The 14778-nt window shown below is 36.3% G+C and overlaps 1 protein-coding gene across 1 annotated transcript in view; it reads right to left on the minus strand.

Moving 5' to 3' along the window:
* Positions 1–14778, minus strand: part of GPSM2 (G protein signaling modulator 2) — a 58178-nt gene that overhangs the window by 40735 nt on the left and 2665 nt on the right. Inside the window, exon 2 of the mRNA XM_036767228.1 lies at positions 975–1296. Within this exon, the coding sequence (XP_036623123.1) occupies positions 975–1036 (62 nt within the window). The 5' untranslated portion in view covers positions 1037–1296. The remainder of the gene's footprint in view (positions 1–974; positions 1297–14778) is intronic.

Below are 14778 nucleotides of genomic sequence, written 5' to 3' on the forward strand. Positions count from 1 at the left end.
AGGAAAAATATTATATACATATTTCATATGTATGCAAGTTAACATCAATTATCAAGTATTTTCAGGTTTTATACGAGTGAAATTTTGGAGATGAGTACAGGCTATATCCATACCAATGCACTGTATAGGAGCTAGAAGTTTTAAGAAAAATCTATTTTTGGAAAACAAAAAAGGAAATTTGTGGTTATGTGCAAATTCCCAATACTACAATAAACTGAAATGCTATTCCAATATGTACATTTAGGATCTGTTACCAAATGGAAAAAGCATTGAAACTGTAAACAAACAACTGCCCCAAAATGTGACTAGAATGCATAAATAGTCTCACAAATTATACTACACTAATTTACTGTTAAATGAAATGTAGTTCTATAGATAGATGGGAGGTTAATTTTTCAGCTGAATGCACAAAATTACTTAATTTTTAAAAATTAGGTTAGCCCTCTAATAAATGCCAGTTCTACCACAAAGCACCACTGATTAATGCATTACTATTTTAAATCATATGGTTAAAAAGAAAAACATTAGCAATTAATGCTATTAGAATAGCTTTCTAACTGGAATTATGCTTCCAATATCAAGTCTTAAGAAGGACAAAATAGCCTTGTAGCCATTCAGTCAAATCACATGTACGATGCACACTTCCCCTATTCTGAGGAAAAAAAGCCTTTGAAATAATTCTATTTTCATAGCTAGAAACATGTAAGTTATAAAACAACTACAAAAGTCTTCTTTATAACTTTTCCAGAGAACCAAACTATTTTTAATACTCGAGTTTATATTAGCTTCCACTGACATATACCTATAGAAAAGCTATGATACATTATACCTTATTATAATTAGTATTAGTAAATCCAAGATTAACATTAGATACTAATTATAAGTCCAGATTACTTTTAATTTAAGTTTAATTTGAAGAAATCTGTTATTTCAATAACGATATTTTTAAAAATATTCTAAAGAAAGAGACTTACCTGTAACGGACATGAAAAGAATGATCTTCTCTCATGCTTATCAAAACACCACTTTCCTCCATTGAGTCACATTATCAGTAGAGAAAAATAAGAAATAAATTTGTTGTGTCCAGATCGAGTCCTTTAATATGTAGACTTGTTTTCAGAACATGGTCCAGTTAGTATATTAATAAGTTGGTGTTAATACATCCTAAGCTCCTGCTGTAATATTCTTCTTTATTATTAATGAAAGGAGGTCAATGTCAGACACAGCTTAATGGTTCAGAAATGGGTCCCCAATTCTTGCATCTGTGGCCCTTTCAGCTCCACTTCAGCTGCATTTCTGCAAAAGGAATACAAGATGCTTGGCTTGATGTCCCATTGTTAAACAACAACCTATAGTAAGCCTGAGCTGTGCATAAATATAGCTAGCTCTGAAGACTGATGTCTCATGAATCTCTTAAGAGATCAGAGTAAAAGGGTTTATCTGTAACCATGGGACTCTCTAAGCAGGCATCTGGGTGACAAATGTTTGTCTGAGAACAGTGCTCTAGCTTAATGGGTAAATTCTGTCTGAATTACAATTATTTTTATTCACCATTCTTTGTCAGAAATAATTATAGGTGGCTATGTTCATAAGTGTATTAGTGTTGTACTTAAGAACAAATCAACTTTTATACAAGATACTTTATATGATTGTAAAGGCAATGATGATTTAATAACTACTATAACAAGTGCTTCTAAACCACTAAACTCTGCTGTTACTATTTTACTTCATCACTGGAGTTTTCCAAGCTGATAATGGTTTAGCATCCAAAAATTTTAATTGCATTTTAATTGTATTCATATACAGGCAGTATAAGAATGGATCTCTGATCTGACTGATATGGCAAGTTTACTATACCGGTTTGTTCCACCCAACTTGATGGAGGCTTTCTTTGCTTTGTGGGGAATACCAGTAAAGCACTCAAGACTGTCCAGTTTTTATATCTTACTCGCCATGTGACCAGTTTACCTTTATACATCACAACCTGTACAAACGGCTGCTGGTCTCTTTTCTACCCCATCTAAGGACCAAATAACCGTCCTCTAATCCAATGAAAGTATCTGATGTTGCTCTCAGACCTTAAGAAAGAAAAATGGAGTGGGGGAGGGGGAGTGTGGAGGGAATCTTTGGTTTAAATAGATATAGGAAAAAGAGTTAAGAAAAACAGGACTAGCTTAACAGAGCTTATCCCAGTGGATAACTTCTAAGCAAGGATGGTCACCCTACATGTAGTGACTCATCTGACCCCTACAAAGAATCTCAATTAAAAGGGATGTCAGAGACCATCCAGTTCACTCCATACTTACAAGAATCTCAACAATGCCACTGTGTGACCTTGGGCAAGTCATTTAAGTCCACTGGGTCTCTCTCAATTTATCTCATATTTAAACTGTCTGAACATTTAACCAAATGTACAGAAAATATTAGTGCTTGGTAAACCTATAAAAAATAGAAACTAATAAAAGAATGGCATGGTGTGGTAGAAGGACTGCTGGATTTGGAGGGACCTGTGAGACCGACAAGTTAGCGACTACTTTTAAGCTTCAGTTTCCTCATCCAAAAAATAAAAAGGCTGAACTAGATCTCCATGGCTCCTTCTAGTTTTAAATCTATGATTCTATAATGGTGTTACCAGCAAGGAACAGATCTGATGCCTGTCTAAATATCCTTGAAAAAATTGGTTTCTGTGTAACAAACGAGTAACTAAAAGAAAAACCAGACTTGGAAAATATGGCAAATATGACATAAAAATTTGAAAACTAAAATATGCAAGGAGCTATCTGAAAACTCATAGTGGCAGCTCCCAGTCCATGATGAATAAATGGTCAAATATTAGAAATATGCAGTTTTCAAGAGGAAACAAAAATTATTACTAACCATTTTAAAAATGTTTTACATCTCTAATAATCAAAGAGACATAAACTGAAATAACTTACTAGTACCACCTTATACCAAACACGAATTACAAACTCACAAACTGTGAGTCAATAAAAAATGAGGTTAGTTGTATTAGATGATATCTAAAGTCCCTGCCAGCTCTAAATCTATGATCCCATGATCCTGACTGCCCTCTTTTGGATGTTCTCCAGCTTATCAATGTCCTTCTAAAATGTGTTACTGAAAAATGAACATGATATCCCTGACAAAGTAGTACTGGCACTTTGTCCTGAGAACACTAAGTCTCTCTTTTTTATTTTTTAAAATGTTTTACTGATGAATTTTTCTTTATCTCTTAACTTCCTAATGACTATACCCTTCTCGAAATAATACCTTCCCTTACAACAAAATAAGTTAAACAAAACAAATCAACTCACTGGTCAGAGACGTTACAAAGGTAGAATCCACAGGACCTGGCGATAGATGGGGATGAAGAGTAAGGAGTCAAAGATGACACCTGAGTTGTGAGACTGGGATACCAAGGTACTCTCAACACTAATAGAAAAATTCAGAAGAGAGGAGGATTTGGGAGGGAAAGAGAGTGAGTTCTATTTTGAATATATTGAGTTGAAGATGTCTACAAAACATCCAGTTTTAGATGTCCAGTAAGCAGCTGAACATACGAATCTAAAGATTAAAGTTGGATAAACAGATGTGAGAATTATCTGCAGAAAGATGATGACTGAAACCATGAGAGCTGATGAGATCACCAAATACAATAGTACAATGGGAGGGAGGGACCCAGGACAGAGTATTGGGGGAAACTCATGGTTAGTGGGCATGATCTGGATGAAGATCCAGCAAAGGAGAGCAAGAGGGAGCAGTTGGCATAAAGGAGGAGAATCAGAAGAAAGTAGTGTCACAAAAACAGAAAAAGTAAGAAGTATTCTGGAGGAGATTGTGAGAAAGGTTGGCTAAGAGGTCCAGAAGGAAAAGGGTTGAGAAAAGGCCATGATACCTGGCAATTAAGATATCATATGTAACTTTTGGAGAGAATGGTTTCAGTTAAATGATGAGGTCAGAAGTCATGACTAAAAAAATTTTTTTAAATGAGAGGAAAAGTAGTAGAGGCACCTACTGTAGCTGGCTTTCTCAAGGAGTTTAACCACAAAAGAGAGGAGATATGGGACAATAACTATCACAGATAGATGGCTCAAGTGGTTTCTTGAGGATTGGGGAGACATAGACATGTTTGTAGGCAGGAAAAAAGGATACAGTAAACAGGAAGAGACTGAAGATTAGTGAGAAGGAAGGGATAATAGAGGAGGCAATCTATTGGAGAAGATCAGATGAACTGAGTACAATTTTGCAAGTAGAAGGGTTTGTCTTGGAAAAGAGGCTAGCTTTTTATATGAAATAGGGGTTAAGCAGATATCTGGGTGATGAGAAGAGGAGAGCAGAAAAGGGAGGTTGTCTCAATTTTTTTTAACTGAGGGGCCTCAATTTTCACTGAAATATGAGGCAAGATTGTCAGCTGAGCAGGTGGGAAGAAGGGGAGCTATGAGAAGCTTGAGAAAGAATGAAAAAGGTTTGGAAAAAGATCTTTGGAGAGTAGGATAGTGAATCCATTAGAAGAGTCTTAAGTGGATTTCCTTGGCAAAGTGAGGACCCATTTGAAATTATGCAACATAAATTTATAGTGGACTCAACATGATTTCATGATTTTCTACATCTTTGTTCAGAAGCAAAAGCAGCAAAGGTGATAAATGGGGGAATGATCAAAGGCTGAGACTTGGCTTATGTAATTGGCAATAGGATAAGAGGGCAAGGGATTTGAGAGAAAAGGACAGTGTAGAGCTGAACTGGTTCACCAAGGAGTCAAGAACAGGAGAGGAGGAGAGTGTAGCCAGAGCAAGGATGATTGAGGAGTGGAAGGATCAGAAGTCAAAGAAAGGATGAAGAACAGGGTCTGGGGTTGTAAGGCAGTGGGAGAGGTGAAATGACAACAAATTGTAATCAGATAAGGGAATTTTGGAGTTCATGCATATATATATATATATATATATATATATATATATATATATATATATATATATATATATACACATATGGAAAGTAGAACATTTGTGGGTGATGGCAAGAGCAACGGTAGGACCATGTCTGTACAGGCAAGGAAGGGTAGGGGAGCAGATCATGGAAAACGAGTAAATTGAGAAACTGCGAAGTAAGGTGTTTGAGGAAGTATCAATATGTATGCTGAAGTTCCATGATTACAGGTCAGGAAATAGGAAAGACAGTAAGAATGAGCTAGGCACTGAACTCTCTGAGGAAAGGAGAATGTCCCTGAAGGTCAAAAGATAGCAGCTATCAAACTCTTCATTGGGTGGCAATTATGAATTGAGAGAACCTCAAATGAGAAGTTACTGAATGACAGAGGTAGGAGAGCCTGGAAATGGCAATAAGGAACAAGGAGTACTGAAACTCCCCTACTTCAACCACTGGGTCAGAGGATATGAGACAAAGTATAACTAGTGCTAGAAAAGAATAGCCAGGGAAATTGTGTCATCAGGAAGGAGGCAAAGTCTTCCTCTCAAAGTGAAAGCCAGAAGATGGAAGGCAGGAGTTTAAGACAAAACAAGAGTCACTGGAAGGGATGGGAAGCTTTGGAGTGGCATAGGGAATAACTGAGTAGTTACTGGGAGTCAGATAAAGTGGGGGGAGAAGATGGGGGTGGTCAGAATTACTGGGATTGGGAAGGTATGATGGAGTAAGAGTTTGTAAACCAATGAGGAAAGAGTTCACATACGTTGTCAACATCCCTAGGGATTTGGCCTCACAGTGGAGTCCTTTCAGGTATTAGGCAACAGAGTACAGTTGGAGGGAGAGAGGATGGGGAGAGATACCAGAGGGACGGCACAATGGAAATGGTGTTTTCTTTAGTCCTAACTTGACAGGCTAAGGAAGGTGACTTGTGGAAGGGGTGATGGAATGATGTTCCTCCTTCCCCTGGAGGAAGGTCTAGAAGAAGAAACCCTATAGAATTCCAAGGTAGAATCTGAAGAACTGCATTATGCACATGCCTATTTCTGTCTAAGACATGACCACCATTCTTCTAGTCTCTCGGGTTTGTAAGTTCAGCATCAACTCACTTTCATTCAATCCACATACCCAATCTTAACCTCTACAACATCTCTCACAGACAATTTCTTCTCTTTACTCACAAAGCCACCAAGTTAGCCCAGACCCTTGTCAACTTCTCCCTCCATTATTGCAACAGCCTCCTAAATGGTCTCCCTACTGCAAGTCTTTCTCTGCTCTCACCTACCTTCCACACAGCTGCCACTTAAGTTCAGACCTGAGCAGATCACTCCCCTATTCAATAAACTCTAGTGGCTCCCTACTGCCTCTAGGATAAAATATATCAACTCCTCAGTTTAGCTTTTAATACCTTTCACAGTCTGGCTCCAACCTATATTTTCAGCCTCACTGGATATTATTCCATATTCTGTGATCCACACAAACTGGCCTTCTTTCTTCACACTAGGCACTTCTGTCCCTTTGCAGTGGTTGTCTCCATCATGATTGGATCAAAGTCTCTCTTCCCAGCACATAATTCCTCCCTTCAAAAGTCCAGGATTCACTACCTTCTAACTTTTCCTGACCATTCTCCAATTTTTAGTGCCCTCTGTCCCTAACTACCTTATATTTATTTTCTTTACCCAATATCCTGTAAGATTTAGTTAAACACCTTTGGCAAGCACATGTGTCCCTGTTTTATATCTCCCCAAATAGAGCTGCCTACTTGTTTTGGTATAAACGATCCCTCAATGCCCTCCTCACCTGTCTCATAAAACCCCTACAGATTCCTTCAAAGTACAGCTAAGGTGCCACCTCCAATGGGAGGCCTTTCCTAATCCCCCTTTTGAAATTACTCTGTATTGCTTCATAAATACTTGTGTACATATTGCATTCTCCCCCAGTAGAATGTAAGGTCCTTGAAGACAGTGACTATTTTGTTTTGGCCAAAATGCCCAGTGCCCAGAACATAGCTGGTGCTTAATATGTGAATTAAATATTCATAATCAGAGTACTGTTGAACAAAATTGTCCCTGTCGTTGAACTTATCAAATACTACTGTATGATCTTAACATATGCATGGGAAAGTTGTCATTGGAGAACACTGAAAGACTTCGTTTTGCTCTAAGGCAAATGTATTTTCTATAGCTCTTAGGCAACTGTATCTATGAGAACACAGGCTTAGAGCTAAAAGGGACTTTGGAAGTCAATTAGTCCAACCCCCTTATTTTTACAAGCGAGGAAAATGAATCTCAGGAAGGTTAGACGACTTATACATAGATGCATAGCTAGCGACAGAGGTGGAATTTAAATCTGACTCCAACTCCAGAACTCTGAAGTATTTCATACTACTCCAATCCACTACCTTAGGATGGCTCTGCTGCAGGATGTTGTAAAAGCCTGCCTTTCTTCTCATATTTTCATTAACTCAACATCTATGCAGACCATTCTTACAAAGATTTCATGTAGTCTTTTGTAATCTTTGTCTAATTGAGGTATGTTGAAAAAATCAACTCCTGCCTTGAAAATTATCTCTAGCACAAAGTTCTTTTCTATGTATTTAGGAACAGCTCCTAAACTTGACCTAAGTATTGACCTCTTTACAAAATCACACTACATGACTGATGTGATAAAATACAAATGTGGAGATTCTACTGTCCTCAATGATGAGAATAAGATTGGATTAAAAATGCTTATGATATGTTCCGTTTCATTCCCCCTCATTGCTTTCTGTGATTTTGTGAGATGATACTGCTAGTAATAAACCACCAACCTCTTCCAGAATGGTTAGCAAATGGACTCTCTGCAGTCTACAACAGTGTTGACCTTAGGTGCTACATCTTTTTTTTTTTTTTGGCATGGACAGGAGATCCAAGTGGGGGATAAGTGAGTTTCTGGGCAATTTTGTCCTCTTCCTTGTGGCAAATGCTTTACGTTATGGTTACATTTCTGTAAGAAATTATGGTAATCAGAGTTGGCATTGTTTTTTGGTCTAATTCTCATTTCTTTCTATCAAGAGATTGGTTGGATTGGAACTGTTTCTTCTCATCTTTATCCCTTTTTACTGATTTATTGTTAATTTTGACCTCTGCTCTAATCTGTTGATTATTTGCTCACATAACAACAGATTCTGAAATGGCTCTCATATTAGTAATTAGCAATGGATTCCCATCTGTCAGGATACAGACTTCATTTAATGTAATGGTGATCAATGTTCATCCCACCCATCAATTCTTGACTCTCTTCTTGAATAAAGTATTCATGATATTTCAGTTATCTACAATCTTTTTGCTTCTTTTGTTTTTTTGGCTTCAATCTTATTGTCTAAAATTTTTCACTGTTCTTGCCTGTGCCAACCTTCAAATTCATGCTTCTAAATACTGAGGTATTCTGTATGTTGACTTGTTGCGCATTCTTGCAGAACTGCAATAGATGTTGTTCCCTAAGCTATGATTATTTTTATATTCATTTATGGTATTTATTAACACTACAATATGAGTAATTTGACTATTGTTATATCTAAACCATTAATTTTTTGCTAGCACTAAAAGAAAATTCATTAATCCTTTGAATCGGTTTTCAGCATAAACTCAAAATATTTAACAAGCAGCCATTAAATATCCTTTAAATTTATTTCCATGCTAAATTTCTTCAATTTTCTGAACACCAACCATTTTTCCTGATTTCCATCAGATCCAAATTCTCTAAATTCCTCTAGGATGTGATATATCAGACCAGACACAATAATTACCAGTCTGAAGAACAATGGGATGGGGAGGAACATTTTAAAAAAAAGATTACTCATTTTATCATTCTTGTGTCACTTAAGTTTTCTGACCCTCAATTTCCTCATCTATAAATTAAGAGATGAGATGAAATAACATCTGAGGTCCCTTCTAGCTCTAAAGCTATGATGTTAAGGTACAGGTGATTTTTTAAAATGCATATCATTATAATAGGTACGAAGTTAGATAGCAAAATACATCTGAGAAGCAGAAAGAAATAAATTATTCTGTTTTAGCACTATTTCAGAAATATTTGTATGTTTATAAATTATCTGGAAGCGGAATGCCATCTGGGAATAAAAAAATCTACCCTCCTACCATTCAAAGTAGGCAGGAACTTCTTATCGTTAGGTAACTCATCTAATTCAAAACTTGTGTGTCTAGAAATTATGTTTGTATGTAGAAGTGGCAAGAGTTGCAGATGAAGCATGGAGACACAGATAACCACAAGTGGGAAGAACAGATACAGAAATTATAATGAGCGAGAAGGAATTAAAGCAGTTTGATGAAGAGAAAAGGATGGCCCAATTGAAGGTTTTAAGCCAAAAAAAATAAGGGTTAGAGAGGGTTTTGGCATAGAGAATGTTGAGGAGTAAATGTAGGATTCTTACATGGAAAGACTGGTTTAAAGTAGAGGTGTAAAAGATTCTGCTGACAACAAAATAAAGGATTTACTTAGGAAGATCATGATTGAGGCAATGAAGCCAGGCCTAATATTTAGAAAGATTAGAAACATTTTAAATATTTTAAATCTAATACTTTGAAACAGCTAGGTGGTAATGTGGATAAGAAGATGGGGCCTGAAGTCAGGAAGATCTGAGTTCAAAGTTGGCCTCAGACACTTACTGGCTATGTGATCCTGGGCAAGTCATTTAACCTGTTTCCCTCAGTTTCTTCAACTGTGAAATGGGGATAATAAAAGTACCTGCCATCCAGGGTTCTTGGATGATCAAATTAGATATACATAGGATAATGATATGTCAGGCATTGTCCTAAGCTCTTTACATATATCTAATTTGATCATCACAACAACCCTGGAAGGTAGGTACTTTTATATGTATGTGTGTATGTATATATGTGTATATGTTTATATATACACATACATGTTTATTCCCTTTCCCTCTCCTCCCTACCCCTAATATGCTCAACATCTTAACTAGGAAATTGGCTGTTGAGTATGTGGAGGAGGGGACTAAATCTCTAATATGAAAGGATAGGGTAGCATCTACTCCTTCCACAAATCCCCACTCTTCATAATTCTTAGATTCCAAACAATTCTTTGTTACAGATATCACAATAAAATCCATAGCAACATTCAAAAAAATTCTCTGGAGATTCATTAAACTAATTCTATGTCCTTATCTGAATTTCCTTTCCATGACACGTACACATCACCATATCATTTTGGTCTTTGTCATAATTTTAAATAAAGTCCCCAATGATAAAATCCAGAGGAAAAAACCATGCTTTTTACAAAATGCATCATTTTAAAAATCCTAAACAGCTCTCAAGTCTTAAGTTCAATAAAGGCAAAATTTTTATAAGCAGCAGTTTAAGGTTTTGACAAGTGGCTAGACATGAAGGCTCAAAGCAAACAGAGTAAATAATTTTCAGGATTTTGTGCCTTAAGGATGGAAAATCTACATGTTTTAGAGGAGAGACCAAGACAATCTTCATCTAGAAAAGTATATATACAGTCTAAGTGCTTGAAAATCAATGAATGAGAAAGATACTAAGTTTGAAGTGATGTAAAAACAGTTGAAAATTAAAAAGGGGGGGCACAAGTGGATCACAGTAATAAACCAGGCTTTCTTCCAACATATTTAAAACAAAAAGGAGCTCCCAATTATACTATAAACAGGTAGAGTGAAATTTTGAAATGTTAAGTAATTTGTTGATTATTACACCCAGTGGTAGAACTGGATGACTTCCAATTGGGAGGGGGTAGAGAGTAAGCAGTATAATCACCTCCAATTTATCCATAATTCAAACAATAAAAAACTCAAAGCAGAATTTTCTTCTTAGCTCTATACAATAAGGGGTCTAATATCTTCAGATGCCTCACAAATCAAAGCCAGCCTGAGTTATACTCAGCATTAAAACTATGCTAAATATATTTTATTAATTACATACTCATCTAAAAATTCAGTCTTGCTTCAGTTGAAGAATATTACCTAAGAATTATGGAAGATACCAGTTAGGAGGAGATGTCAAGTGAAGCCACAAAACAACATAAAAATGCTGTCAGCACAGAGCGTGCACAATATGAAAAGCATGAGTGGCTTATATACAACATCAGTGAAAAGCAGCTGGTGCTGGTCTGTTTGTGTCATTATGAAACACCTATCCTGGGATATGTGGGGGCTGGGTTTAGGACAGGGACTCTAAGAAAGACTAGGAAGTCACAGAATTAGAGCTAGAAAGAACCTCATTGGGCTAATCCAATTTTTGGAAATATGAAGCATGAATCATCCCCATATCACCAACAAGGAGTCATCCAAAATCTGCATGGAGACCTCTAGGTGCTGAAACTTGCTGCTTCCCAAGGAAGCTCAATTCATCTACAGATAGTTCAGATAGTTATAGAGACCTGAAGTCTAAATAATTAAAGCACTTTAACCTATATGGATCAAATGAGAATATATGTAAAGCACTTTGTGTAAACACTAGCTATAGCTGTGCAGTTTATATAAAGAGAACAGGCTAGATTTTACTGGGTAAACTGTGCAATGCTTTTGATGACCCCAAGCTTCTCCCTGAAGAAAGAGTCCATCATTTAAAGACTAATACTCTTCTGAAGATGCTAAATGATTGTGATACATGATAAAACCACAATCTCTAAATTTTCAGGTCCCCAAAGGACAACACAGAAACGCATGGTGGGTGGGAATAGGTTTTCGAATACCATCACTGAAGAGTACACTCAAAGCGGCACAAAAGACATCAAAGAGAGAAGAGAAAAAATCAAGCATTTTCTTTCCTCTCAATACCGGAAGAAATTTGTCGGTTAAAACAACAAAACCTCTTACCTCTGAGACAGAACAACTAGTTCATCGAGAGTTTTTGATACTGCTGACCAACTTTAAAACTCTCTTTCCTCGGCTTTCGTGCTGCTACATACATATATAATAGCACAGAATACCACATTTTGTATCCAAATCCATCCCTTCTTCTCAACTTTCCTATTTCTGAAGAAAGGACTACAATCCTTCCAATCCACCAGGTTTGCCACGTTGATGTCATCTCCTTACTCACCCTCACCCCTCACCTCATGCAGCCAATCAGAATGCTACATTGTTTATCCCCACAATAACTCTCCCACATCTCCTCTCCAACCACACTTTGCCCGTACTGCAGGTCAGCCCCTCATCACTACTTACCCAGGCTATTGCTACAGCTGCAATCATTCAAAATCCCTAGTTGCCTTCAAGGCTCATCCCAGGTACCACTTTCCACATGAGGCCTTACCTGACATGTGTCCCCCCCCCCCCCGCTGTATTTCCCCCCAAATCACTTGGACCTATTTTTTTTAATCTACGTACTTATGTATGTACATGTCAACTAAACTCTAAGCCTCTTCTAGGTAGGGGCTTTTTGTTTTAAAATTTGTATTCCTCATACCTAGAATTGTACCTGGAACATACATAGAAGCACTTAACAAATGCTTGTTCATCGACTGGAATTAGAGGACCTGAGTTTGAATCTTGATTTTGCTATTTACTACTTGATTTGAGGGGTGGATCTATTCTCTTTGGGCTATGGTATTTTTGGTTTCATGAGTGTCTTTCAGGAGCTGACTGGTAGATTCTTGGTATTTTTACTTTCTTAGTCAGTGAAAAGGCATTGCCTCAGACAATCTGAGCCCTGGGAAAGATCGTAATTTAGAAAGGCCAAGGTCACCTACTGCATCCTGGGCCATCACTAGTCATCTTGACTTTGCCTGGCCACTGATCTTCCATATAACTCTGGAGGAGACAGTGAGGCTGAAGACTTTCCATAGCTCCACCTCACTTAAATGTAATTCACTAGCAAGTCAAGACATCACCCTCATGATGTCATTGGTCCTCTTCAAGAATGAAAGACAACAACAAAATAGTAGCTTCATGGCCTTAGATAAATCACTCACCACCTGGATTTGCTTCCTCATCTATAAAAAGAAAAGACTAGACTAGATAATCTCTAAGAGGCCTTCCAGTTCTAAATCTTAAAATTCTTCCCTTTTTTTCTTTGCTGGCTCCTTATCTTCTTCTTAACCTCTTAGAGTGTGTCTCTCATCTATCTATGTATACTCTCGCCTCTGGTAATCTCATTCATTCCAAAGCTTTGATTACCACCTCTATTCAGATAACTCCCAATTCTCTCTTCATTACTGACTTCTTCAAGACTCCAAACTGCATCTATATAAACCAGCACCTCAAATCAACATGAGTTTACTTTTCCCTCTTAAACTTGCTCCAAGTTCTGATTTCACTATTTCTTTCGGTGGGACCAACCCAGAGCCACCCCACTCCTACCTTTTGGTACACTGAATTGACTCTTCACCTTCCCCACTATTTAATCTGTTGCTAGGGTCTCTTTGATTCCACCTCTTTGACATTTATTGTATCCTGACATCATCCAAATACAAACACTCAATACTTGCTTAAATCTATTTTTATTCCATTCTGACTTTTCGCTTTCTAATATAATCCCAAATATCACAAAATTTCTATGTAATAGATTCAAACATTAGTTTGAGGAGACAGGATAAGTACACGCGAAGAACTCGGTGAAGCAAAGAACATAGTCAAATAGTTAAAAATAAAAAGTTTCAAAAGTCTCAAGAGTAGGGACAATAAATACTAATTTGACTTCTAATAAACTAATGACATTATTTCTGCTTTGAGAGACTTACAACAAAATCTAGCTATTAAGCTGTAGGAAATTAAAAATTTAGTAATAATATGATGATACAGAGGAATACATATCAGCAACTTTTCTAAGTAATTTCTTATGTATTTTATCTTATGCCTTTAAAAAAATTAGTCTGAGAGAGGTTTCATAGGCTCCACTAGTCTGCTAGAGGGATCTATGTATGACCCAAAAAAAACATTAAGAAACTGTGGATAAACAAATATAGCATCAAATACAGCTTTACTAATACTTGCCTCACAATTACTTTCAGAGATTTAAAAAAAATACAATTTAGCCTTCCTCTGAGAACAGGACAATTTAAGATATAAATAATATCTATAAATATCTATAAATAATATCTATTTTAAGTTTAAGTTAGTTTAAGTAAGATTAACATTTCCTAACCCTTCAGGAAACCTTCAACTAGCTCCTTGGAACTTACCAAAGTAAAAAAGAGTGATTTCCAGTTAGAACATATTACATATAGGTACATGGAAGTATTAAAAAATCAAGGCTAGAGAAGAAATGCAACAAGGTTAAAAATATAAGAGCATTCAATTTTTTCTACCAATCTGACTCACACTTACTAATAAAAACTTCATCTGCTGCTAATGCCAACTAGATCAACAAACTACATTTGATATTATAAACAAATGTTTGTAAGGGAAAAAGTATTTAGAGTTCTTCCAGAAAATTCAAATGTTCATGGAGAAAGCCACACAAAGGAAAAAGGAATATTATCTGTTTAGGTCCTTTACCTGACTTCTTGATTCTGGACAATACTGATTTATATTAATTGGCTAAAGAATATGTTGTTTACCACAAGCAAACAAGTAACTAAATTTCAGAAAACAAAATATTTTTGGAACATATATAATTTTCATTTGTATAGCACTTTACGATTTAAAAAGTGATTTTACATTTTTGCTGTATTAAAAAAATCTACTTGTAACGAAGAATGAGTAGAATTTTAAGGAGCAATATATGAAGCCAAAGTGTATGACTCAAAATTATTTCTTATTATCAATGTTGGTCAGCTTTCCACTGAAATCCATCAGTTACCAAATATGTGCCAGTGATAAAAAAAAATTAATGAAAAAAATGTTAGTTTTTTTTCACTTGAGTCTTATTTCTAAGCACACTGAAT

The sequence above is a fragment of the Trichosurus vulpecula genome, chromosome 7 (assembly GCF_011100635.1).
Source record: "Trichosurus vulpecula isolate mTriVul1 chromosome 7, mTriVul1.pri, whole genome shotgun sequence".
NCBI classification, from domain to species: domain Eukaryota; kingdom Metazoa; phylum Chordata; class Mammalia; order Diprotodontia; family Phalangeridae; genus Trichosurus; species Trichosurus vulpecula.